Consider the following 27,585-nt stretch of genomic DNA (forward strand, 5'->3'; position numbering starts at 1 on the left):
CTCACACCGCTGCAGGAGTGAGGCAGAGGTGAGACATGGGACAGAACACTCACACCGCTGCAGGAGTGATGCATAGGTGAGACATGGGACAGAACACTCACACCGCTGCAGGAGTGAGGCAGAGGTGAGACATGGGACAGAACACTCACACCGCTGCAGGAGTGATGCAGAGGTGAGACATGGGACAGAACACTCACACCGCTGCAGGAGTGAGGCAGAGGTGAGACATGGGACAGAACACTCACACCGCTGCAGGAGTGAGGCAGAGGTGAGACATGGGACAGAACACTCACACCGCTGCAGGAGTGAGGCAGAGGTGAGACATGGGACAGAACACTCACACCGCTGCAGGAGTGAGGCAGAGGTGAGACATGGGACAGAACACTCACACCGCTGCAGGAGTGAGGCAGAGGTGAGACATGGGACAGAACACTCACACCGCTGCAGGAGTGAGGCAGAGGTGAGACATGGGACAGAACACTCACACCGCTGCAGGAGTGAGGCAGAGGTGAGACATGGGACAGAACACTCACACCGCTGCAGGAGTGAGGCAGAGGTGAGACATGGGACAGAACACTCACACCGCTGCAGGAGTGAGGCAGAGGTGAGACATGGGACAGAACACTCACACCGCTGCAGGAGTGAGGCAGAGGTGAGACATGGGACAGAACACTCACACCGCTGCAGGAGTGAGGCAGAGGTGAGACATGGGACAGAACACTCACACCGTTGCAGGAGTGATGCATAGGTGAGACATGGGACAGAACACTCACACCGCTGCAGGAGTGAGGCAGAGGTGAGACATGGGACAGAACACTCACACCGCTGCAGGAGTGAGGCAGAGGTGAGACATGGGACAGAACACTCACACCGCTGCAGGAGTGATGCAGAGGTGAGACATGGGACAGAACACTCACACCGCTGCAGGAGTGAGGCAGAGGTGAGACATGGGACAGAACACTCACACCGCTGCAGGAGTGAGGCAGAGGTGAGACATGGGACAGAACACTCACACCGCTGCAGGAGTGATGCAGAGGTGAGACATGGGACAGAACACTCACACCGCTGCAGGAGTGAGGCAGAGGTGAGACATGGGACAGAACACTCACACCGCTGCAGGAGTGAGGCAGAGGTGAGACATGGGACAGAACACTCACACCGCTGCAGGAGTGATGCAGAGGTGAGACATGGGACAGAACACTCAAACCGCTGCAGGAGTGAGGCAGAGGTGAGACATGGGACAGAACACTCACACCGCTGCAGGAGTGATGCATAGGTGAGACATGGGACAGAACACTCACATGGCTGCAGGAGTGATGCATAGGTGAGACATGGGACAGAACACTCACACCGCTGCAGGAGTGAGGCAGAGGTGAGACATGGGACAGAACACTCACACCGCTGCAGGAGTAAGGCAGAGGTGAGACATGGGACAGAACACTCACATGGCCATGCCAAACTGCTCCAGCCACTTCTTCCTCAGCTCCTTGGTCTTGAAGAAGAACTCGAAGCCGCTCTGCCCCTGGTTGTGTGCCAGGTAGAGCCCATAGGACCACTACAACAGAGGGATGAGAATGTCAACTAGAAAGAGACAGAGCGGTTGATAGAGGGGGTCATAGAGAGGTAGAAGAGGAGAGTGAACATAGAAAGAGAGAGGGTGGGGTACACAGGGGTAGAGAGAGAGAGGACAGAGAGAGAGGACCGAGAGAGAGGCCTGAGAGAGAGAGAACACAGGGAGAGAGGGAGGACAGAGAGAGAGGGAGGACAGAGAGAGAACAGAGAGAGAGAGGACAGAGAGAGAGAGAGGACAGGGAGAGAGGGAGGACAGAGAGAGAGGGAGGACAGAGAGAGAACAGAGAGAGAGAGGACAGAGAGAGAGGACTGAGAGAGAGGACAGAGAGAGAGAGAGGACATGGAGAGAGGGAGGACAGAGAGAGAGGGAGGACAGAGAGAGAACAGAGAGAGAGAGGACAGGGAGAGAGGACCGAGAGAGAGAGGACAGAGAAAGAGGACAGAGAGAGAGAGGACAGGGAGAGAGGACCGAGAGAGAGGACAGAGCGAGAGAGGACAGAGAGAGAGAGAGGACAGGGAGAGAGAGAGGACAGAGAGAGAGGGAGGACAGAGAGAGAACAGAGAGAGAGAGGACAGGGAGAGAGGACCGAGAGAGAGAGGACAGAGAAAGAGGACAGAGCGAGAGAGGACAGAGAGAGAGGGAGGACAGGGAGAGAACAGAGAGAGAGAGGACAGGGAGAGAGGACAAAGAGAAAGAGAGAGAGAGACATTTGAAATGTCTTTATTCTTTTGGACGTTTTGTGACTGTAATGTTTACTGTTAATTTGTATTTTTTATTTCACTTTTGTTTATTATCTGTTTCACTTGCATTTGGCAATGTTAACATATGTTTACCATGCTAATAAAGCCTTTCAATTGAAAATGAATTGAGAGAGAAAGAGATAGAGTTCTCTTGGCCAGGTGTCCATGTAGCCGCAGACAACGAGGTGGACAAGACACTGCAGGACTTAATCACTAACGATTAGCCACTTCAAAGACTAGCCATTACTCCAGCCTCCGTGATAACAACCTGCTACAACCACCTCTCCTTGTTAATACACAGAGAGGAAGCTGTCTTGAAAAATGTAACTCTGACCCAAATGTCGGCACAATAAACAAGTGGTACTATTGTGTGTTCGGCTGTAATAGGCCTCTGTAGCCTACCTGTACTGTACTGCTCAGTGCACAGGGAAGCTGTAGCCTACCTGTACTGTACTGCTCAGTGCACAGGGAAGCTGTAGTCTACCTGTACTGTACTGCTCAGTGCACAGGGAAGCTGTAGCCTACCTGTACTGTACTGCTCAGTGCACAGGGAAGCTGTAGCCTACCTGTACTGCACTGCTCAGTGCACAGGGAAGCTGTAGCCTACCTGTACTGTACTGCTCAGTGCACAGGGAAGCTGTAGCCTACCTGTACTGTACTGCTCAGTGCACAGGGAAGCTGTAGCCTACCTGTACTGCACTGCTCAGTGCAAAGAGAAGCTGTAGCCTGCCTGTACTGTACTGCTCAGTGCACAGGGAAGCTGTAGCCTACCTGTACTGTACTGCTCAGTGCACAGGGAAGCTGTAGCCTACCTGTACTGTACTGCTAAGTGCACAGGGAAGCTGTAGCCTACCTGTACTGTACTGCTCAGTGCACAGGGAAGCTGTAGCCTACCTATACTGTACTGCTCAGTGCACAGGGAAGCTGTAGCCTACCTGTACTGCACTGCTCAGTGCACAGGGAAGCTGTAGCCTGCCTGTACTGTACTGCTCAGTGCACAGGGAAGCTGTAGCCTACCTGTACTGTACTGCTGAGTGCACAGGGAAGCTGTAGCCTACCTGTACTGCACTGCTCAGTGCACAGGGAAGCTGTAGCCTGCCTGTACTGTACTGCTCAGTGCACAGGGAAGCTGTAGCCTACCTGTACTGCACTGCTCAGTGCACAGGGAAGCTGTAGCCTGCCTGTACTGTACTGCTCAGTGCACAGGGAAGCTGTAGCCTACCTGTACTGTACTGCTCAGTGCACAGGGAAGCTGTAGCCTACCTGTACTGTACTGCTCAGTGCACAGGGAAGCTGTAGCCTGCCTGTACTGTACTGCTCAGTGCACAGGGAAGCTGTAGCCTACATGTACCTACAAGCTGTGCTTCTAAAACAATGAAAACAGACTTTATCTGGATGAGTAGGTCTCTAGACTCATAGGATAGACAATGGGTTGTCTTTTAGAGTAACAGGAACGATGCACGTTGCTGATGGTCTTTTAGAGTAACAGGAACGATGCACGTTGCTGATGGTCTTTTAGAGTAACAGGAACGATGCACATTGTTGCTGATGGTCTTTTAGAGTAACAGGAACGATGCACGTTGCTGATGGCCTTTTAGAGTAACAGGAACGATGCACGTTGCTGATGGTCTTTTAGAGTAACAGGAACGATGCACGTTGCTGATGGTCTTTTAAAGTAACAGGAACGATGCACGCTGCTGATGGTCTTTTAAAGTAACAGGAACGATGCACGTTGCTGATGGTCTTTTAGAGTAACAGGAACGATGCACGTTGCTGATGGTCTTTTAAAGTAACAGGAACGATGCACGTTGCTGATGGTCTTTTAAAGTAACAGGAACGATGCACGTTGCTGATGGTCTTTTAAAGTAACAGGAACGATGCACGTTGCTGATGGTCTTTTAGAGTAACAGGAACGATGCACGTTGCTGATGGTCTTTTAGAGTAACAGGAACGATGCACGTTGCTGATGGTCTTTTAGAGTAACAGGAACGATGCACGTTGCTGATGGTCTTTTAGAGTAACAGGAACGATGCACGTTGCTGATGGTCTTTTAGAGTAACAGGAACGATGCACGTTGCTGATGGTCTTTTAAAGTAACAGGAACGATGCACGTTGTTGCTGATGGTCTTTTAGAGTAACAGGAACGATGCACGTTGCTGATGGTCTTTTAGAGTAACAGGAACGATGCACGTTGCTGATGGTCTTTTAGAGTAACAGGAACGATGCACGTTGCTGATGGTCTTATAAAGTAACAGGAACGATGCACGTTGCTGATGGTCTTTTAGAGTAACAGGAACGATGCACGTTGCTGATGGTCTTTTAGAGTAACAGGAACGATGCACGTTGCTGATGGTCTTCTAGAGTAACAGGAACGATGCACGTTGCTGATGGTCTTTTAGAGTAACAGGAACGATGCACGTTGCTGATGGTCTTTTAGAGTAACAGGAACGATGCACGTTGCTGATGGTCTTTTAAAGTAACAGGAACGATGCACGTTGCTGATGGTCTTTTAAAGTAACAGGAACGATGCACGTTGCTGATGGTCTTTTAGAGTAACAGGAATGATGCACGTTGCTGATGGTCTTTTAGAGTAACAGGAACGATGCACGTTGCTGATGGTCTTTTAGAGTAACAGGAACGATGCACGTTGCTGATGGTCTTTTAAAGTAACAGGAACGATGCACGTTGCTGATGGTCTTTTAGAGTAACAGGAACGATGCACGTTGCTGATGGTCTTTTAGAGTAACAGGAACGATGCACGTTGCTGATGGTCTTTTAAAGTAACAGGAACGATGCACGTTGCTGATGGTCTTTTAGAGTAACAGGAACGATGCACGTTGCTGATGGTCTTTTAGAGTAACAGGAACGATGCACGTTGCTGATGGTCTTTTAGAGTAACAGGAACGATGCACGTTGCTGATGGTCTTTTAGAGTAACAGGAACGATGCACGTTGCTGATGGTCTTTTAAAGTAACAGGAACGATGCACGTTGCTGATGGTCTTATAAAGTAACAGGAACGATGCACGTTGCTGATGGTCTTTTAGAGTAACAGGAACGATGCACGTTGCTGATGGTCTTTTAAAGTAACAGGAACGATGCACGTTGCTGATGGTCTTTTAAAGTAACAGGAACGATGCACGTTGCTGATGGTCTTTTAGAGTAACAGGAACGATGCTCGTTGCTGATGGTCTTTTAGAGTAACAGGAACGATGCACGTTGCTGATGGTCTCTTAAAGTAACAGGAACGATGCACGTTGCTGATGGTCTTTTAAAGTAACAGGAACGATGCACGTTGCTGATGGTCTTTTAAAGTAACAGGAACGATGCACGTTGCTGATGGTCTTTTAGAGTAACAGGAACGATGCACGTTGCTGATGGTCTTTTAGAGTAACAGGAACGATGCACGTTGCTGATGGTCTTTTAAAGTAACAGGAACGATGCACGTTGCTGATGGTCTTTTAGAGTAACAGGAACGATGCACGTTGCTGATGGTCTCTTAAAGTAACAGGAACGATGCACGTTGCTGATGGTCTTTTAGAGTAACAGGAACGATGCACGTTGCTGATGGTCTTTTAGAGTAACAGGAACGATGCACATTGTTGCTGATGGTCTTTTAGAGTAACAGGAACGATGCACATTGTTGCTGATGGTCTTTTAGTGTAACAGGAACGATGCACGTTGCTGATGGTCTTTTAGAGTAACAGGAACGATGCACGTTGCTGATGGTCTTTTAGAGTAACAGGAACGATGCACGTTGCTGATGGTCTTTTAGAGTAACAGGAACGATGCACATTGTTGCTGATGGTCTTTTAGAGTAACAGGAACGATGCACTTTGCTGATGGTCTTTTAGAGTAACAAGAACGATGCACGTTGCTGATGGTCTTTTAAAGTAACAGGAACGATGCACGTTGCTGATGGTCTTTTAGAGTAACAGGAACGATGCACGTTGCTGATGGTCTTTTAGAGTAACAGGAACGATGCACGTTGCTGATGGTCTTTTAGTGTAACAGGAACGATGCACGTTGCTGATGGTCTTTTAGTGTAACAGGAACGATGCACGTTGCTGATGGTCTTTTAGAGTAACAGGAACGATGCACGTTGCTGATGGTCTTTTAAAGTAACAGGAACGATGCACGTTGCTGATGGTCTTTTAGAGTAACAGGAACGATGCACGTTGCTGATGGTCTTTTAGTGTAACAGGAACGATGCACGTTGCTGATGGTCTTTTAAAGTAACAGGAACGATGCACGTTGCTGATGGTCTTTTAGAGTAACAGGAACGATGCACGTTGCTGATGGTCTCTTAAAGTAACAGGAACGATGCACGTTGCTGATGGTCTTTTAAAGTAACAGGAACGATGCACGTTGCTGATGGTCTTTTAGAGTAACAGGAACGATGCACGTTGCTGATGGTCTTTTAAAGTAACAGGAACGATGCACGTTGCTGATGGTCTTTTAGAGTAACAGGAACGATGCACGTTGCTGATGGTCTTTTAGAGTAACAGGAACGATGCACGTTGCTGATGGTCTTTTAGAGTAACAGGAACGATGCACGTTGCTGATGGTCTTTTAGAGTAACAGGAACGATGCACATTGTTGCTGATGGTCTTTTAGAGTAACAGGAACGATGCACTTTGCTGATGGTCTTTTAGAGTAACAGGAACGATGCACGTTGCTGATGGTCTTTTAGAGTAACAGGAACGATGCACGTTGCTGATGGTCTTTTAGAGTAACAGGAACGATGCACGTTGCTGAGATTTTATAAATATTGTTTTCTTTTTTAACAAATGAGAGCTATTATAATAAGCCAAAATGATGATTATCCCCGGCAAGCAATTCTACAATGTATATCCAGTATAATTATATCCAGAACGGTGGATATTATACATCAGGTGCTTGTTGTTGCTGTGTGTGTGTGTGTGTGTGTGTGTGTGTGTGTGTGTGTGTGTGTGTGTGTGTGTGTGTGTGTGTGTGTGTGTGTGTGTGTGTGTGTGTGTGTGTGTGTGTGTGTGTGTGTGTGTGTGTGTGTGTGTGTGTGTATTTGTTTGTGTTCGTACCATCAGGCACAAGGAGATGTTTAATAAAAACACCATCTGGAGAAAAAGGCAAGCTGTTCCATCCTTCAAACCAACACAATTATCTAATGAATCAACGTGGCAATCTGAATTACGTGTCTGAGTCGCTTTTAGTGAAACACCTCCTAAAAGTTACATTACTAAATAAAAGTTTAGCACGTCCCCTTCTGTACAGTACCGTCTGAGCTGCAGCAAACACATCCCTTAAAGTCAACATAATAATTAAAGTGGGAATAATTGAAGAATGATAAAAGCTATAATTGTATTATGTGCACTGCATCATGAATAGACACACACACACACACACACACCTTTCTGGTCTCCTTGTCTGACGTGGGGTTGTTAGTGATCTTGAAGTGATGCAGGGTGATCACCTCCTTCATCTCGTAGTTGTCTCCTCTCCTCTTACAGACGATGACAGCAGCATCGAACAGGAAGATGTGCCTGTCAGGGGAAAAAAACACACATGTTGTTGTTGTTGTTGTTGTTGACAGGACTATTTCACAGTGCTTTATTCCCCTTCCCCCAAATACACAACGTTTCCTCTTCACAGTCTTCGTCAGATGAGATAATTAATATTAATAATATTAATAATAATTTTCTTTGTGTGTTGCTTTTCAATACATGTAACAAAGAGCTTCACGTCACAAAATAATTAAAGAAAAGTACTAACAAAAAAACTAAAACAGGAGGAAGGAGAATGAAACAACACAGCGAATTAAAATCATACATTGAAATCATACATTAAAAAGCATCTTTATGAAAGTGTGTCTTCAGCTGGGATTTAAAAAGAGGCCCTGAATCTACAAGCCCTGATCATTGATTCAAATTAAAGACTTGACTTTAGCTATTTTAGTTAGATGATAAAAGTAGGACCGGGCAACCTGCTTTACATGCAGCTCGAGGTTCAGGTCATGGTCAGAGAAGACACCGATGTTTCTAGCAACAGGCTTTACATTGGGTTCTAGCGAGGTGGGAACAAATAAAACAACCTCTGATTTCTAATCATTGAGCTGGAGACAGAAAGAAGACCATTTGGTTCCCATGGTAACCATCTTCACAACGATATTATCAGAGCAATTGGTTCCCATGGTAACCCTCTTCACAACGATATTATCTTAGCAATTGGTTCCTATGGTAACCCTCTTCATAACGATATTATCAGAGCAATTGGTTCCCATGGTAACCCTTTTCACAATGATATTATCAGAGCAATTGGTTCCCATAGTAACCCTCTTCACAATGCTATTATCAGAGCATTTGGTTCCCATGGTAACCCTCCTCACAACGCTATTATCAGAGCATTTGGTTCCCATGGTAACCCTCTTCACAATGCTATTATCAGAGCATTTCTAATGCCCGATGAGTTATTGTTTTAAATATATTTAAATAGGCAGGTCAGTTAATTAAGAACAAATGATTATGCTCTAGAATAGTTTGTCATGAACATTTATAACTGCCTTCACAAAGCATTATGAGCAGCAGATGCAATGTAGCACACACACGCACACACACACACACACACACACAGACAGACCAGACACGCACGCGCGCGCGCGCGCGCACGCACGCACGCACGCACGCACGCACGCACGCACGCACGCACGCACACACACACACACACACACACACACACACACACACACACACACACACACACACACACACACACACACACAGACCAGACCAGACCAGACCAGACCAGACCAGACCAGACCAGACCAGACCAGACCAGACAGACATCTCACCGGTCCTGTTTGGCACGTTTGTCGCCTGAGGCGAAGCGTACCTCTCCATCTCCTTTTGGTCTGCCATACACACTAAGAGACTGATTCTGAAAAGGGGGGGAGGGAAGGAAAGACAGAGGTCACACTCAAAACCCAAGCTATCCTTCACAATGGCTTTCTTATCAAGATGAATTGCTTACAAGGTTTTCAATGGATTTCTGATACTGGGCTATGTCTCTCAGGGTTTCGTTGTCTCTCTTCACTTCATTGATGTACTGGGCCAGGTCCTACAGTACACAACACAAAGATGACAAAACAACAGACATCAAGAGTTGACATTCCAGATGGGTGCATTATGACAGACTATACATTCCAGATCGGTGCATTATGACAGACTATACATTCCAGATGGGTGCATTATGACAGACTATACATTCCAGATGGGTGCATTATGACAGACTATACATTCCAGATGGGTGCATTATGACAGACTATACATTCCAGATGGGTGCATTATGACAGACTATACATTCCAGATGGGTGCATTATGACAGAGTATACATTCCAGATGGGTGCATTATGACAGACTATACATTCCAGATGGGTGCATTATGACAGACTATACATTCCAGATGGGTGCATTATGACAGACTATACATTACAGATGGGTGCATTATGACAGACTGTACATTCCAGATGGGTGCATTATGACAGACTATACATTCCAGATGGGTGCATTATGACAGACTATACATTACAGATGGGTGCATTATGACAGACTATACATTCCAGATGGGTGCATTATGACAGACTATACATTCCAGATGGGTGCATTATGACAGACTATACATTCCAGATGGGTGTATTATGACAGACTATACATTCCAGATGGGTGCATTATGACAGACTGTACATTCCAGATGGGTGCATTATGACAGACTATACATTCCAGATGGGTGCATTATGACAGACTGTACATTCCAAATGGGTGCATTATGACAGACTATACATTCCAGATAGGTGCATTATGACAGACAATACATTCCAGATGGGTGCATTATGACAGACTATACATTCCAGATGGGTGCATTATGACAGACTATACATTCCAGATGGGTGCATTTTGACAGACTGTACATTCCAGATGGGTGCATTATGACAGACTGTACATTCCAGATGGGTGCATTATGACAGACTATACATTCCAGATGGGTGCATTATGACAGACTATACATTCCAGATGGGTGCATTATGACAGACTGTACATTACAGATGGGTGCATTATGACAGACTATACATTCCAGATGGGTGCATTATGACAGACTGTACATTCCAGATGGGTGCATTATGACAGACTGTACATTACAGATGGGTGCATTTTGACAGACTGTACATTCCAGATGGGTGCATTTTGACAGACTATACATTCCAGATGGGTGCATTTTGACAGACTGTATATTACAGATGGGTGCATTTTGACAGACTGTACATTACAGATGGGTGCATTTTGACCGACTGTACATTACAGATGGGTGCATTTTGACGGACTGTACATTCCAGATGGGTGCATTATGACAGACTGTACATTACAGATGGGTGCATTATGACAGACTGTACATTCCAGATGGGTGCATTATGACAGACTGTACATTACAGATGGGTGCATTTTGACAGACTGTACATTACAGATGGGTGCATTTTGACCGACTGTACATTACAGATGGGTGCATTTTGACAGACTGTACATTCCAGATGGGTGCATTATGACAGACTGTACATTCCAGATGGGTGCATTATGACAGACTGTACATTCCAGATGGGTGCATTTTGACAGACTGTACATTCCAGATGGGTACATTTTGACAGACTGTACATTCCAGATGGGTGCATTATGACAGACTGTACATTACAGATGGGTGCATTTTGACAGACTGTACATTCCAGATGGGTGCATTTTGACAGACTATATGAGTGTTTTGTAATGCTCTTCCATACAGTAGCCTAGGTAATAGGTTACAGTTTCTTTCATTAGTTCTGTACTAGAGTCGAGCAATATTATTATGATGTAAATCCTACCCCCCTGCAAGGTCAACATTTTACTAGAGGACTTCTCTCTCTCTCTCTCTCTCTCTCTGAGCAACATGATGAATGACTTTGCCGGAGAACATTGTGTAAATCTTCCTCTCAACACAGAGTGAGTGTGATTCAAGTAGCTCTGTTTAAAACCCCATCTATCTTCAGGCCTGAGATGCTCAGCACTGAAAACCACCTCGCTGCTGTCGCAACGTACCACCTGATGCAAAGAAACACTCCAGGAATATTAACCACATTAGCTTGATACCCCCAATCAATGTCAAGTGGATACTTTAGCTAACTGAAATCATTGCAGACACCTCAGAGTAAATGTGCACTTTTATCCCTGACGAGACGCACTTCCTGTTCTTTCCTGCTACCTGTTCTTTCCTGCTACCTGTTCTTTCCTGCTACCTGTTCTTTCCTGCTACCTGTTCTTTCCTGCTACCTGGGGCAGCAGGTAGCCTAGTGGTTAGAGCGTTGGACTAATAACCGAAAGGTTGCAAGATCGAATCCCCGAGCTGACAAGGTAAAAATCTGTCATTCTGCCCTCAACTGTTCATAGGCCGTCATTGAAAATAAGACTTGCCTAGTTAAATATAGGTTAAAAAAATCCTGTAATACATACATCACTACAGTAAAACATACATCACTACAGTAAAACATACATAACTACAGTAATACATACAGTAATACATACATAACTAACTATATACAGTAATACATACATAACTGACTATATATAGTAATACATACATAACTATATACAGTAATATATACATATCTAACTATATACTGTAATACATACATAACTAACTATATACAGTAATACATACATAACTGACTATATATAGTAATACATAACTAACTATATACAGTAATATATACATATCTAACTATATACTGTAATACATACATAACTACAGTAATACATGCATAACTAACTATATACAGTAATACATATATAACTGACTATATACAATAATGCATACATAACTAACTATATACAGTAATACATACATAACTGACTATATATAGTAATACATAACTAACTATATACAGTAATACATACATAACTAACTATATACAGTAATACATACATAACTAACTATATACAGTAATACATACATAACTGACTATATATAGTAATACATAACTAACTATACACAGTAATACATACATAACTAATTATATACAGTAATACATACATAACTGACTATATACAGTAATACATACATAACTAACTATATACAGTAATACATACATAACTGACTATATATAGTAATACATAACTAACTAACTATATACAGTAATACATACATATCTGACTATATACAGTAATACATAACTAACTATATACAGTAATACATACATATCTGACTATATACAGTAATACATACATAACTAACTATATACACAGTAATACATACATAACTAACTATATACACAGTAATACATAACTAACTATATACAGTAATACATACATATCTGACTATATACACAGTAAAACATACATAACTAACTATATACACAGTAATACATACATAACTAACTATATACACAGTAATACATACATAACTAACTATATAGAGTAACTAGAGACTGTTTGGCTTGAGTCACTAATACATAACCTGAAGACTGAGATAGTAGATGTAAGATACTCACTAATGTAGCTGGTGTGCTTGCCTGTGTGTCTGTATGCTTGCAAAACCTGTGTGCCAATCTCCTCATGCGTGTGTGTGTGTGTGTGTGTGTGCGTGTGTGCGTGTGTGTGTGTGTGTGTGCGTGTGTGCGTGTGTGCGTCTGAGTGTGTGTGTGTGTGTGTGTGTGTGTGTGTGTGTGTGTGTGTGTGTGTGTGTGTGTGTGTGTGTGTGTGTGTGTGTGTGTGTGTGTGTGCGTGTGTGCGTGCGTGCGTGTGTGTGTGTGTGCGTGTGTGCGTGTGTGCGTCTGAGTGTGTGTGTGTGTGTGTGTGTGTGTGTGTGTGTGTGTGTGTGTGTGTGTGTGTGTGTGTGTGTGTGTGTGTGCGTGTGTGCGTGCGTGCGTGCGCGTGTGTGTGTGTGGTTCAGGTGAGTAGAATAACAACTCATACCTTCATGGCATCCAGGGCCATCCGCAAATTGCTCTTGTCAGCCGCGTCGTGAGTGTGTTTCACTAATTCCTGTTGTTGGATCAAAACACAAGAACACAAAGTGAGTGTCTAGTCTTCAGACAGTCTTTATTCTCTGTTTTCACCAGCTAGCTAATTAGCCACACAGAGCCCTGACAGGAGTCCTGAGAGAAGCTCTGAGAGCAGCCCAGACAGAAGCCCAGACAGGAGTGAGCAAAACAGAGATGATGGTTAGGCAGTAGGCATTCTCTCTTCTCTCTCTCTACCTGACAGTTCAGCTACAGATCAACATCATAGACACACAGTGTGAACCAAGGTTCTACCACGCTATAAATGTGCTGCGTTTATCAGGTGATGTTGTGTTGTTTGACATTTATGAGATGTTTCTTCTCATTTAATAGGTCAGAAATAGAGAAATAAACAAGGACAACCAAACAAAGTGATTGCTAATGGGGCCCGGCTCCACAAGTGGGCAAAAGGCGGCTTAGCCCCCTCAGTTGAAAGTTGTGCTCCTTCAGTTTTAGTTTAATGTCCTTATATAAAAATAGCCTAAAAAGTTTAAAAAATGATTGAGTGACAGGTTGGCGCAAAATCTGAATCTCCTCTCCACTGCACTGTGTCAGCACAATGGACAGAGCACATCGCGGAATGTGTAGGGGGGCTATAGTAAGCCACTGCTTAGGTATGACTCCTTCGGGCCTCCATAAAAAGCAGGAGAAACACGTATCTGTAGTAGGCTAAGTGAATACTGTACTGTTCAGTTTAGTTTATATATGTTACCCCCATTGGCATTGATTTTCATTGCTACGCAGATGATACACAACTTTACATTTCTGTGTCACCAGAGGATTTTAGCTCCACGGATAAATGAATAGACTGTATTAGTGATTTAAATACTTGAATGGCTCACAACTTCCTCCAGCTAAATCAAGACGAGACCGAGGTACTTATTGTTGGAGTTAAAGCACAGAGACAGAATCTAGCCGCACGGGCAAAAAAACACGCAATAAATATATAAAATACCGGGTAAAAACCTGGTCTACGCAAGAAAGCCATTGGTCAACTTCAAAACATACAGAATGCTGCAGCACGGGTACTGACCAAGACCAGATGGAGAACACACATTACACCGGTTTTAAAGTCCCTGCACTGGTTGCCTGTGAGTTTTAGAATTAATTTTAAGATTCTTCTATTGGTTTTTAAATCAATCCACCATTTTTCAACCCCAATACATGTCAGACATACTTTTAAGTTATGTACCAAGTAGGTCCCTCAGGTCCTCTGACACTGGCCTTTTAACTATCCCAAAGCCTAGGACCAAGAGGCATGGAGAGGCAGCCTTTAGTTATTATGTTCCCAGCCTGAGAACCTGAGGGGGGCCGAAACATATTTAATTGATATATTAAAACATGTCTTTTAAGCTTTGCATTTCCTTAGTTTGAGTTCTTCCGTTTGTGTCATTCTTTTGTTTGTTGTGTAGTAAATATTTTAGCTTTTATTTTCATTGTTTTTTTATTTGTGTTTTCCTGTTTAGGACATTGTGATGCATTCCATGGCTGAAATGTGCTGTATAAATAAAGTTTGATTTGATTTGAATAATGTGATATGCCTCAGTCTGTAAAATTAGATTTTGATTTTAAAAGGGCGGGGTCAAATTTACTGTTGAACGTTAGTGTTAAGCCTTAGCCTATTTAGCTAGCACGAACCAGCTAAACTGTCAGATATCAGAAATTGGCTTCGCCAAGGTACCCAAACAAAGCCAAAAGGAGAAGGAGAGCGATGAGCAGCAGAAGCAGCATTAAACCACAGAGGCCACCGCCAAGCCCAGGAGTGATCATGCTGCCAAACTCCAGCTAGCTCTGTGTACAGAGGCTATCCACCCTTCCACCACCACCTCTAGTATAATGGCTCAACAGCCCTCTCCACCTCCGACTGCTCCTGATGATCTTGAAACAGAGGAGCCAGCGCAGGATAACTTAGAATCCTATCCTAGCCACAGGTTTTCTGTCCAAAAACATTTATTTAATTGCAACTGGTTCATTAAAAAAATGGCATCTTCTGGCAACTGGGGCTTCCTTGGAGATGCTAAGCCCAGACCGGACCGGACACAGACCAGAAACAGCTTCGCCGCCCTGGATCTAGACGTTCCAGCGCCTTCTTCCCTGGGGGCTTCCTATTTGAGATCGGATCCGGAGGTACCTGCGTTCGTCGTCCTTTGTTCTGTCTCTCGATCTGGTGGCTACTGCCTTGGGTTCAGATCCTAAGAGCTCCCAACCTCATCAGATCATGAGGCTGTCTTAGTCTCCGGCCCAATCGTCATCCACAATAGATACTACAGCTGGCTCAGGTGCTATCCTGGAGCAGGAGTACAGGACATTACAAGGCTGCTTCCAACCATTCTACGACAGATGCCTTGGAACTGACACAGTCATAGTCCATGTGGAGTCAAACGATATCAGGAAAGCTAGCTCGGGAACTTCTGAAAATGGATTTTAAAGAATTGATTCTAGCAATGAAAGATTCCAAAAAGCGGCCAATTATTTCAGGTCCGGTACTATCTTTGGGACCCGGGTGTGAAAGATTCAGCAGGCTACTGGCATTACACACCTGGCTAAAAGATTACTGCAGCTCTGTTGGAATCACTTTAATAGATAACTTCGACACCTTCTGCAAACAGGAGATTTTTTACAGGAATGAGTCCATCCACATCATCTGGGCTTTTCAACCCTGCATTGAGACAATAACTTATCATTGACCCCCAAGACCAGCTCAGTTAATCCCTTTCATTGTGTCACTGAGTTGTCATAACGCTGCATCAAATGTACATTATCCCAGGGACGTCGGCAGACACAATGAAAGTAACTTAATGTATGTCCCCCTAACTGCCCTGAATACCTCTGTTGATCCTACAGCTATTGTATGCAGTAATCATGTGCCTATGAATCAGTACTGTTAGCACTGAGGTGGTGTGCCCTAGGAGGAAGTCCACTGTGTGCAGCTCACCGTGCACTATCAGCTCCAATATAAATAACATGAGCATGTCTACATCTGATAAGCTTCTGAATAGCCCACATTAACAAGGTTCATGAAATCAATAACTTGCTTGTAACAGATGACACTGATATTCTCTGAAACTCACTTAGATAATACATTTGATGATGCTTATGGTGGCAATACATCGTTATAAAATCTAAAGAAAAGACATAAATGCCAATGTGGGCGGTGTTGCGGTCTATATTCAGAACCACGTTCCTTTAAAGCTTAGAGGGGATCTCATGTTAAATACTGTTGAAGTAATATGGCTACAGATTCATCTGCCTCACCTAAAGCCCATTCTGGTGGGAAGCTGCTATAGACCACCAAGTGCTAACAGTCAGTATCTAGATAATATGTGTGAAATGCTTGATAATGTGTGTGATATCATCAGAGAAGCATATTTTCTGGGAGCTTTCAATACTGACTGGCTTTCATCAAGCTGCCCACTCAAGAAAAAGCTTCAAACTGTAACCAGTGCCTGCAACCTGGTTCAGGTAATTAGTCAACCTATCAGGGTAGTTACAAACAGCACAGGAATGAAATCATCAACATATATTGATCACATCTTTACTAATGCTGCAGAAATTAGATTTACAGCTGTATCCAAATCCATTGGATATAGTGATGGAAATATAGTAGCCATATCTAGGAGAACCAGCGTTTCAAAGGCTGGGCCTAATATAGTGTATAAGATGTATGTTGATGACTCAACACTTAACAAAGAGCTGTAGTCAGTTTCAGAATGGGTGGCAAGAAATAAGTTAGTTCTAAATATGTCAAATCATTCACTAAACACTTAAACCGCATCTAAATCTTGTAATGAATCATGTGGAAATTTAGTAAATTGAGGTGAATAAATTGCTTGCAGTAACCCTGGATTGTAAACTGTCATGGTTAAAACATGTTGATACAACAGTAGCTAAGATGGGGAGAAGTCTGTCCATTAATAATATGCATGTCAATCTCTCCTGGCTCAAAGTGGAAGAGTAGTGACTTCCTCACTACTTGTTTTTGTTGTAAGAAGTGTTGACAAGCTGAATCCACCGAGGTGTCTGTTAAACTACTAGCACACAGCTCAGACACCCATGCATACCCCACAAGACATGCTACCAGAGGTCGGTTCACAGTTCCCAAGTCCAGAACAGACTATGGGAGGCGCACAGTACTACATAGAGCCATGACTACATGGATCTCTACTCTACATAAGGTAACTGATGCAGCAGTAGAGATACAAATACACCTTGTGGAACAGTGAAGAGACACACACACAGGTAGAGACAAACGCACACACACATACATTGTGATATTGTTTTATGGTGGTATTATACATTTGGTATTGTAGATGTAGTGGTGTAATAATGTTATATGATGTACTGTTTTATCTTTTGATTTACTAGTAATGCAAGTGCCTTAATGTGTTTGGACCACAGAAAAGGTAGCTGCTGCCTTGGCAGGAACTAATGGGGATCCATAATAAACCCCAGGAAGAGTAGCTTCTGCCTTGGCAGGAACTAATGGGGATCCATAATAAACCCCAGGAAGAGTAGCTGCTGCCTTGGCAGGAACTAATGGGGATCCATAATAAACCCCAGGAAGAGTAGCTGCTGTCTTGGCAGGAACTAATGGGGATCCATAATAAACCACAGGAAGAGTAGCTGCTGCCTTGGCAGGAACTAATGGGGATAAATAATAAACCCCAGGAAGAGTAGCTGCTGCCTTGGCAGGAACTACTGGGGATCCATAATAAACCCCAGGAAGAGTAGCTGCTGCTTTGGCAGGAACTAATGGGGATCCATAATAAACCCCAGGAAGAGTAGCTGCTGCCTTGGCAGGAACTAATGGAGATCCATAATAAACCCCAGGAAGAGTAGCTGCTGCCTTGGCAGGAACTAATGGGGATCCATAATAAACCCCAGGAAGAGTAGCTGCTGCCTTGGCAGGAACTAATGGGGATCCATAATAAACCCCAGGAAGAGTAGCTGCTGCCTTGGCAGGAACTAATGGAGATCCATAATAAACCCCAGGAAGAGTAGCTGCTGCCTTGGCAGGAACTAATGGGGATCCATAATAAACCCCAGGAAGAGTAGCTGCTGCCTTGGCAGGAACTAATGGGGATCCATAATAAACCCCAGGAAGAGTAGCTGCTGCCTTGGCAGGAACTAATGGGGATCCATAATAAACCCCAGGAAGAGTAGCTGCTGCCTTGGCAGGAACTAATGGGGATCCATAATAAACCCCAGGAAGAGTAGCTGCTGCCTTGGCAGGAACTAATGGGGATCCCTAATAAACCCCAGGAAGAGTGAAGGGAGATGGCTGCCGTTTTACGGTCCCCTAACCAATTGTGCTATTGTGTGTTTCTTCGTGTTATGTCAAATCAAATCAAATTGTATTTGCCACATACACATAGTTAGCAGATGAGTGTAGCGAAATGCTTGTGCTTCTAGTTCCGATAATGCAGTAATATCCAACGAGTAATCTAACCTAACAATTTCACAACAATTAACTTATACACACAAGTGTAAAGGAATGAATAAGAATATGTACATTAAAAAAATTATGAATGAGTGATGGTATAGAACGGCATAGGCAAGATGCAGTAGATGGTATAGAGTACAGTATATACATATGAGAGGAGTAATGTATAACTTATTTTGTACATATTGTTTCTGCCACCATCTCTTATGACTGAAAATAGCTTCTAGATATCAGGACTAGAGGTCGACCGATTATGATTTTTCAACGCCAATACCGATACCGATTATTGGAGGACCAAAAAAGCCGATACCGATTATTCGGCCGATTGTTTTTATTTATTTGTAATAATGACAATTACAACAATACTGAATGAACACTTATTTTAACTTAATATAATACATCAATAAAATCAATTTAGCCTCAAATAATCGGTCGACCTCTAATCAGGACAGCGATTACTCATCCCGTACTGGAAGAAGATATTTTTTTCTTCAACGAGTCAGATGAGAAGGATTTACTCCAGACACCAGACAAATCCCCGTCACTCACATGAGAAAGAGACGGAGATATCGGGGACTAGGTCTGAGTGCCTTGTAAGGATCAGACGACGAGTGGGTAATCTTCCTTTACCATCGGTCCTATTAGCCAACGTACAATTATTGGATAATAAATTAGACGAACAACGAGCTTGTATATCCTACCTACGGCACATTGAAAACTGTAATATCTTATGTTTCACCGAGTCGTGGCTGAACGACAACATGTTTAACATACAGCTGGTGGGTTTTACGCTTTTTCGCCAGGATAGAACAGCAGCCTCTGGTAAGACAAGGGGTGGCGGTCTATGTATATTTGTAAACAACAGCTGGTGCACAAAATCTAAGGAAGTCTCGAGGTTTTGCTTACCTGAGGTAGAGTATCTCATGGAAAGCTGTAGACCACACTATTTACCAAGAGAGTTTTCATCTATATTCTTTGTAGCTGTCTATTTACCACCACATATCAATGCTGGCACTAAGACCGCACTCAATGAGCTGTATACGGCCATAAGCAAACAGCAAAATGCTCATCCAGAGGTGGCGCTCCTAGTGGCCGGGGACTCTAATGCAGGGAAACTTAAATCCATTTTAGGATATTACTTTCAGCATTTAGTTTGCATTATTTTGGTAAGACAGCTGTGTGTACGTTTGCATTCACATAAGCTGTTTGTATTAGGCAAATTCCCCTAGCTATCTTGTAGCCTATATTCAATACCAAAACGGTCTTGCTTTAGTGTGTAGGGCGCTGTCCATTGTGCTGATGGGCTACAGATTTTGGGCCAACCTGTCACTTCAAAAGCATTCATTGGTCTCGGGGTGTCTCTGCGTTTTAACTTTATGTTTATTGTGGTATAGCAATAATAAACGGGTCGGCAGGTAGACTAGTGGTTAGAGTGTAGAGGCGGCAGGTAGCCTAGTGGTTAGAGTGTAGAGGCGGCAGGTAGCCTAGTGGTTAGAGCGTTGGGCCAGTAACCGAAACGTTGCTAGATCGAATCCCCGAGCTGACAAGGTAAAAATCTGTCATTCTGCCCCTGAAGAAGGCAGTTAACCCACTGTTCCTAGGCTGTCATTGTAAAATAAGAATTTGTTCTTAACTGACTTGCCTAGTTTGATATAAGCTGAATTTAAAATAACTACAATGCAAGAACCCCCAAACATGTTGCCCCCTCACCAATTTCAAATGTCACTTTATCCTGCCGCTGGGTCTGCCGCCAATAACCACTTTCATTACACACAGGTAGGTTGCTGTGCACATTCACACACACACACAGTGGTAAGAAAAAGTATATATTACCTGGATTTCTGCATAAATTGGTCGTAAAATTAGATCTGATCTTCATCTAAGTCACAACAATAGACAAACACAGTCTGCTTAAACTAATAACACACACATTATTGCATTTTTCTTGTCTATATTGAATCCATCATTTAAACATTCACAGTGTAGGTTGGAAAAAGTATGTGAACCCCTAGGCTACTGACTATCTCCAAAAGCTAATTAGAGTCAGGAGTCAGCTGACCTGGAGTCCAATCAATGAGACGAGGTTGGAGATGTTGGTTAGAGATGCTTTGCCCTATAAAAACACTCACACAATTTGAGTTTGCTATTCACAAGAATCATTGCCTGATGTGAACCATGGCTCGAATAAAATAGATCTCAGAAGACCTAAGATTAATAATTGTTGACTTGCATGAAGCTGAAAAGGGTTACAAAAGTATCTCTAAAAGCCTTGATGTTCATCAGTCCACGGAAGGACAAATTGTATATAAATGGAGAAAGTTCAGCACTGTTGCTTCTCTGCCTAGGAGTGGCCGTCCTGCAAAGATGACTGCATAAGCATAGTACAGAATGCTCAATGAGGATAAGAAGAATCCTAAAGCGTCAGCTAAAGACTTACAGAAATCTCTGGAACATGCTAACATCTCTGTTGACGAGTCAACAATACGTAAAACACTAAACAAGAATGGTGTTCATGGGAGGACACCACGGAAGAAGCCACTGCTGTCCAAAAAAAACATTGCTGCACATCTGAAGTTCGCAAAAGTGCACCTGGATGTTCCACAGCTCTACTGGCAAAATGTTCTGTAGACAGATTAAACTAAAGTTGTGTAGTTTAGAAGGAACACACAACACTATGTGTGGAGAGAAAAAAGGCACAGCACACCAACATCAAAACCTCATCCCAACTGTAAAGTATGGTGGAGGAAGCATCATGGTTTGGGGCTGCTTTGCTGCCTCAGGGCCTGGACAGCTTGCTATCATCGATCGACAGAAAAATGAATTCCCAAGTTTATCAAGACATTTTCCAGGAGAATGTTAGGCTACCTGTCCGCCAATTGAAGCTCAACAAAAGTTGGGTGATGCAACAGGACAACAACCCAAAACACAGAAGTAAATCAACAACAGAATGGCTTCAACAGAAGAAAATACGCCTTCTAGAGAGGCCCAGTCAGAGTCCTGACCTCAACCCAATTGAGATGCTGTGGCATGACCTCAAGAGAGCAGTTCACACCAGACATCCCAAGAATATTGCTGAACTGAAACAGTTTTGTAAAGAGGAATGGTAATGAGTTCCTCCTGACCGTTGTGCAGGTCTGATCCGCAACTACAGAAAACGTTTGGTTGAGGTTATTGCTGCCAAAGGAGGGTCAACCAGTTATTAAATCCAAGGGTTCACATACTTTTCCCACCCTGCACTTTGAATGTTTACACGGTGTGTTCAATAAAGACATGAAAACGTATAATTGTGTGTGTTATTAGTTTAAGAAAACTGTGTTTGTCTGTTGTTGTGACCTAGATGAAGATCAGATCAAATGTTATGACCAATTTATGCAGAAATCCAGGTAATTCCAAAGGGTTCACATACTTTTTCTTGCCACTGTATATCCTACCTGTGTGTGTGTGTGTGTGTGTGTGTGTGTGTGTGTGTGTGTGTGTGTGTGTGTGTGTGTGTGTGTGTGTGTGTGTGTGTGTGTGTGTGTGTGTGTGTGTGTGTGTGTGTGTGTGTGTGTGTGTGTGTGTGCGTGCGTGCGTGCGTGCGTCTGCGTGGCTTTAATTGCTTTCCTGTAGCTGGCGTGGCGTAAACAAGACATCTAGGCCGCCTGTCTGTCCTTGTGGTGGAGGATAAGGAAGGTTACCATGCATGTCCTTCACACACACTCACACACACACACACACACACACACACACACACACACACACACACACACACACACACACACACACACACACACACACACAGCCAAGCCCAGTTAAATGACTTACTTCCCCTCTCCTTCAGTCCCCTCCCGCCGGGTCGTATGTGTCAGCCTAGCACTCCTCAAATCCCAGGTGTCACTCAAGCTGAATCTGGCCATTACTATCCCAAGCAACGTGACAGGACCCTATTTTTCATCCTCTGCTCCTAACACCCACCCACACAGGGACTGCACATAGTACAGGCTTATTGATGGATTCCAGTTCTAGTGAGTTTAGGGAACAGAAAGACATTAATGGAGAGGAACGAGAGCAAAGAGTGAAAGAGAGACGGAGAGAGAGAGACAAAGAGAAAGAGGGAGAGCATTCTGGCATTACTGGCATATTGATGGATTCTGGTTACAGTGAGTTGGGGACTGAGCCAGAGGAGGAGAAGACGAAGACTTTCTTCCCTGATCCCCCCCCCCTCTCTATCTCCCTCCATCCCAACCTTACCTCCGCTGCCTCCCTCCTTCCTGCCCCAGGACCATGCTCCCTCCAGTGAAGCGGATCAGGGGCCTGTCACATGCCAGGCCCGGTCCCCAGGGAAGTGAGAGGAGTAAAGCGGGCAGAGGGTGAGGGAAGTGAGGCGAGGCGAGGACCTGACCGCCAGTCACGCATGTCAACCCCCTAGATGCGTACACACAAACCCACACCTTTTCAACTAGCCCCTGACTGCTAACCTGTCCGCTCACGCAGTGGTGACGTCTGGGAGAGCTGCAGGTGTCAGGACCAGAGGGCTGATTGACTGACTATAGTGGTGACGTATAGGAGAGCTGCAGGTGTCAGGACCAGAGGGCTGATTGACTGACTATAGTGGTGACGTATAGGAGAGCTGCAGGTGTCAGGACCAGAGGTCTGATTGGCTGACTATAGTGGTGACGTCTAGGAGAGCTGCAGGTGTCAGGACCAGAAGGCTGATTGGCTGACTATAGTGGTGACGTCTAGGAGAGCTGCAGGTGTCAGGACCAGAGGGCTGATTGGCTGACTATAGTGGTGACGTATAGGAGAGCTGCAGGTGTCAGTGTCAGAGGGCTGATTGGCTGACTATAGTGGTGACGTCTAGGAGAGCTGCAGGTGTCAGGACCAGAAGGCTGATTGGCTGACTATAGTGGTGACGTCTAGGAGAGCTGCAGGTGTCAGGGACAGAGGGCTGATTGGCTGACTATAGTGGTGACGTCTAGGAGAGCTGCAGGTGTCAGTGTCAGAGGGCTGATTGGCTGACTATAGTGGTGACGTCTAGGAGAGCTGCAGGTGTCAGGACCAGAAGGCTGATTGGCTGACTATAGTGGTGACGTCTAGGAGAGCTGCAGGTGTCAGTGTCAGAGGGCTGATTGGCTGACTATAGTGGTGACGTCTAGGAGAGCTGCAGGTGTCAGGACCAGAAGGCTGATTGGCTGACTATAGTGGTGACGTCTAGGAGAGCTGCAGGTGTCAGGACCAGAAGGCTGATTGGCTGACTATAGTGGTGACGTCTAGGAGAGCTGCAGGTGTCAGTGCCAGAGGGCTGATTGGCTGACTATAGTGGTGACGTCTAGGAGAGCTCTCCTGTCTTGTGCCTCTTGACAAATGAGGGTTGTGAGTGTCATTATAGCTAGTGTGATAATGTGTTCCTCCTTCCTGTGTGTGTGACAGTGAGAAAGCTGTGGAGGATGAAGAGGATCTGTATGACTGTGTCTACGATGATGAAGATGGTGGTGAGATCTACGAAGATCTGATGAAGGCTGCTCTCTCTCTCTCTCTCTCTCTCTCTCTCTAAATGAACAGTAAACATTAAACTCACTAAAGGTTTAAAAGAATATAGACATTTTGAATGTTATATTATTGGCTATATACAGTGTTGTAACAAAGTGCAAGTGGTTGAAGTATGAAAGGGAACATAAATAGACCTATAAATACAGTCTCAGTGGTCAGATATTCTGCCACTGTGTACTCTCTGTTCAGGGCCAAATAGCAGTCTAGTTTGCTCTGTGTTTTTGTTAATGCTTTCCAATGTGTCAAGTGATTATCTTTTTGTTTTCTCATGATTTGGTTTGGTCTAATTGTGTTGCTGTCATGGGGCTCTGTCGGGTGTGTTTGTGTTTGTGAACAGAGTCCCAGTACCAGCTTGCTGAGTGGCCTCTCGTACGATATTTTGGTAAAAATACTATTTTACATTTGCTCAGTACATTGTTTTCACTGAGGAAATGTACGAGTCTGCTGTTTATGATAATCATGAGGATTTTGCCAAGGTTGCTGTTGACGCATATCCCACAGTAGTTATTGGGGTCGAATTTGTCTCCACTTTTGTGAATTGTGGTTCATTTTTGTAGGGTGTCTGGTTGAAATATGTAGATTTGATAAGGAAGCTGAGGTCAAATACAGTGACTCCAAAAGTATTGGGACAGTGACACATTTGTTGTTATTTTTGCTCTGTACTCCAGCACTTTGGATTTTAAAATTATACTATGAGGTTCAAGTAAAGACTATCAGCTTTAATTGTTGGGTATTTTCATTCATAGCTGGTGAACAGTTTAGACATTACAGCACTTTTTCTACCTAAATCCCATGTTGGACCTAATTCCCAATTGTACCATTTTAGGGGACCGGAAGACATATTAAATGATATGTGTAATAAAGTAGTCAAAAGTTTTATATTTTGTCCCTTATTACTACCACTCAATGATTACATCAAGCGTGTGACTCTACAGACTTATTGGATGCATTTTCTGTTTGTTTTGGTTGTGTTTCAGATTATTTTGTGCCCAATAGAAATTATTGTAAATAATGTATATTGTCATTTTGGAGTCACTTTTATTGTAAATAAGAATATATTATGTTTCTAAACACTTGTACATTAATGTGAATGATAACATGATTATGGATAGTCCTGAATGAATCGTGAGTAATGATGAGTGAGAAAATTACAGATGCCCAAATATCATACCCCCAAGACATGCTAACCTCTCACTATTACAATAACAGGGGAGGTTAGCATTTTATATCATACCCTCAAGGCATGCTAACCTCTCATCATTACAATAACAGGGGAGGTTAGCATTTCATATCATACCCCCAAGGCATGCTAACCTCTCACCATTACAATAACAGGGAAGGTTAGCATTTTTGGGGGGGGTATGATATTTGTGCAAAACATGTGTGACTGCCCCAATACCTTTGTAACTCACTGTATACTGTTTAAGCCAGTTACTGTAATTCAGAGTATTCTGTTCTACTGCTGCAGTGAAACATTTTGTCCAGGAAGTTGTCTAAAAGGGATTGAATTTGTTGTTGCCTAATTGTTTTCTGTAGGATTCCACACTACTTTCCTTCCATCTATAGCATTTCTTAATATTATGCAGTTCCCTTTGTTTTGATGCCTCATGATTGAGTATTGCTCTGTTCAAGTAGGGGGGGCATATTCTCTCTCTCTGTTGTTTTTTCTTTCTTCTATTTTTCAGTCTGTTTTTCTCTCTCTCATTCTTGTCTTTCTACCATACATGTAAAAGGCATCTTGTCAGGACACACATAAATGCGGGCAGAGCTAGTCCATGATCAAAACATGGATGGGTGTGCCTCCACTGCCGATAGTCAGTATTGCAGCTTTAGTCCTGCTACTGAGGTAACAGTTGAATGGAGGTCCTTCCCAGTTCTCTGAAGAGATCTTACCTGTAGAAGAAGGGGATACTTCAGTACCCGCTGCATAGGGACAACCAGCAGATCTCTCAGTGTAAACTTGCCATGGTTGGCTCTCTTTGCACATTCCTGAAAACAAAAAACAGAAATGAATTGAATGCAGTTCAATTGACTGATTGTAAGCCACTCTGGATAATGTAAAACATTTCTGAATGTAAAATACATGATAATGCACAGAATGTGAACTTTCACTGCATTGTAATAAAAAGCACATACAGTACCATTTAAAAGTTTGGACACACCGACTCATTCAATGTTTTTTCTTTATTTTCACTATTTTCTATATTGTAGAATAATAGTGAAGACATCAAACCTATGAAATAACACATATGGTATCATGTAGCAACCAAAAAAGTGTTAAACAAATCAAAATATATTTTATTATTTGAGATTCTTCAAAGTAGCCACTCTTTGCCTTGATGACAGCTTTGCACACTCTTGGCATTCTCTCAACCAGCTTTACCAGGAATGCTTTTCCAACAATCTTGAAGGAGTTTGCAGCAGAGGTAACTCTGGGTCTTCCTTTCCTGTGGTGGTCCTCATGAGAGCCAGTTTCATCATAGCGCTTGATGGTTTTTGCGAAGTTTTTGAAATTTTGACATTCATGTCTTAAAGTGTCACGTTGGCATGAAGAGATTCGGGAGACAAGCACAGTAATGCGTAATAGTTTTTTTTATTAAGCCCAAATAACGACGTGCCGTGTAAAAGCACGGGGACATAGACCAAACAAACACGTCACAAAAACACAGAGTTGAAACCCAAACCAAAGAGCGAGGAGTACCTCAAATAAATAACACACTCGCACAATGATTAACACACAGGACGAGACCTGTAATCATCTGCGCAATCCACAAGGGCACGAAAGCCCAAAACACACAGCACAGGACTCACACACACCAACGGACATTCTAACAATAATCGACCCCACCATGGTGAACAAAGGGCACATATATACAAATACAATCAGTGGGAATAGGGGACAGCTGTGCACAATGAATGTTCCAGAGGGATCCGTGACACAAAATAATGATGGACTGTCGTTTCTCTTTGCTAATTTGAGTTGTTCTTGCCATAATATGGACTTTACCAAATAGAACTATATTCTGTATACCACCCCTACCTTGTCACAACACAACTGATTGTGTCAAACACATTAAGAAGGATAGAAATTCCACAAATTAACTTTTAACAAGGCACACCTGTTAATTGAAATGCATTCCAGGTGACTATCTCATGAAGCTGGTTGAGAGAATGCCAAGTGTGTGCAAAGCTGTCATCAAGGCAAAGGGTGGCTACTTTGAAGAATCTAAAATCTAAAAAATATTTTGA

General features: G+C 43.6%; 1 protein-coding gene across 1 annotated transcript in view; it reads right to left on the reverse strand.

The window, feature by feature from the left end:
- The window catches only part of LOC120050916 (guanine nucleotide exchange factor VAV3-like), a 112,902-nt gene that overhangs the window by 74,069 nt on the left and 11,248 nt on the right, over window positions 1-27,585 (reverse strand). Inside the window, exons 8-13 of the mRNA XM_038997442.1 lie at window positions 26,230-26,325; window positions 13,279-13,347; window positions 9,317-9,403; window positions 9,138-9,223; window positions 7,701-7,833; window positions 1,446-1,555 (exon numbers count right to left, since the gene is read on the reverse strand). Coding sequence (XP_038853370.1) covers window positions 1,446-1,555; window positions 7,701-7,833; window positions 9,138-9,223; window positions 9,317-9,403; window positions 13,279-13,347; window positions 26,230-26,325 — 581 coding nt within the window. The remainder of the gene's footprint in view (window positions 1-1,445; window positions 1,556-7,700; window positions 7,834-9,137; window positions 9,224-9,316; window positions 9,404-13,278; window positions 13,348-26,229; window positions 26,326-27,585) is intronic.

This window comes from Salvelinus namaycush, chromosome 7 (genome assembly GCF_016432855.1).
Source record: "Salvelinus namaycush isolate Seneca chromosome 7, SaNama_1.0, whole genome shotgun sequence".
Taxonomy (NCBI): Eukaryota; Metazoa; Chordata; class Actinopteri; order Salmoniformes; family Salmonidae; genus Salvelinus; species Salvelinus namaycush.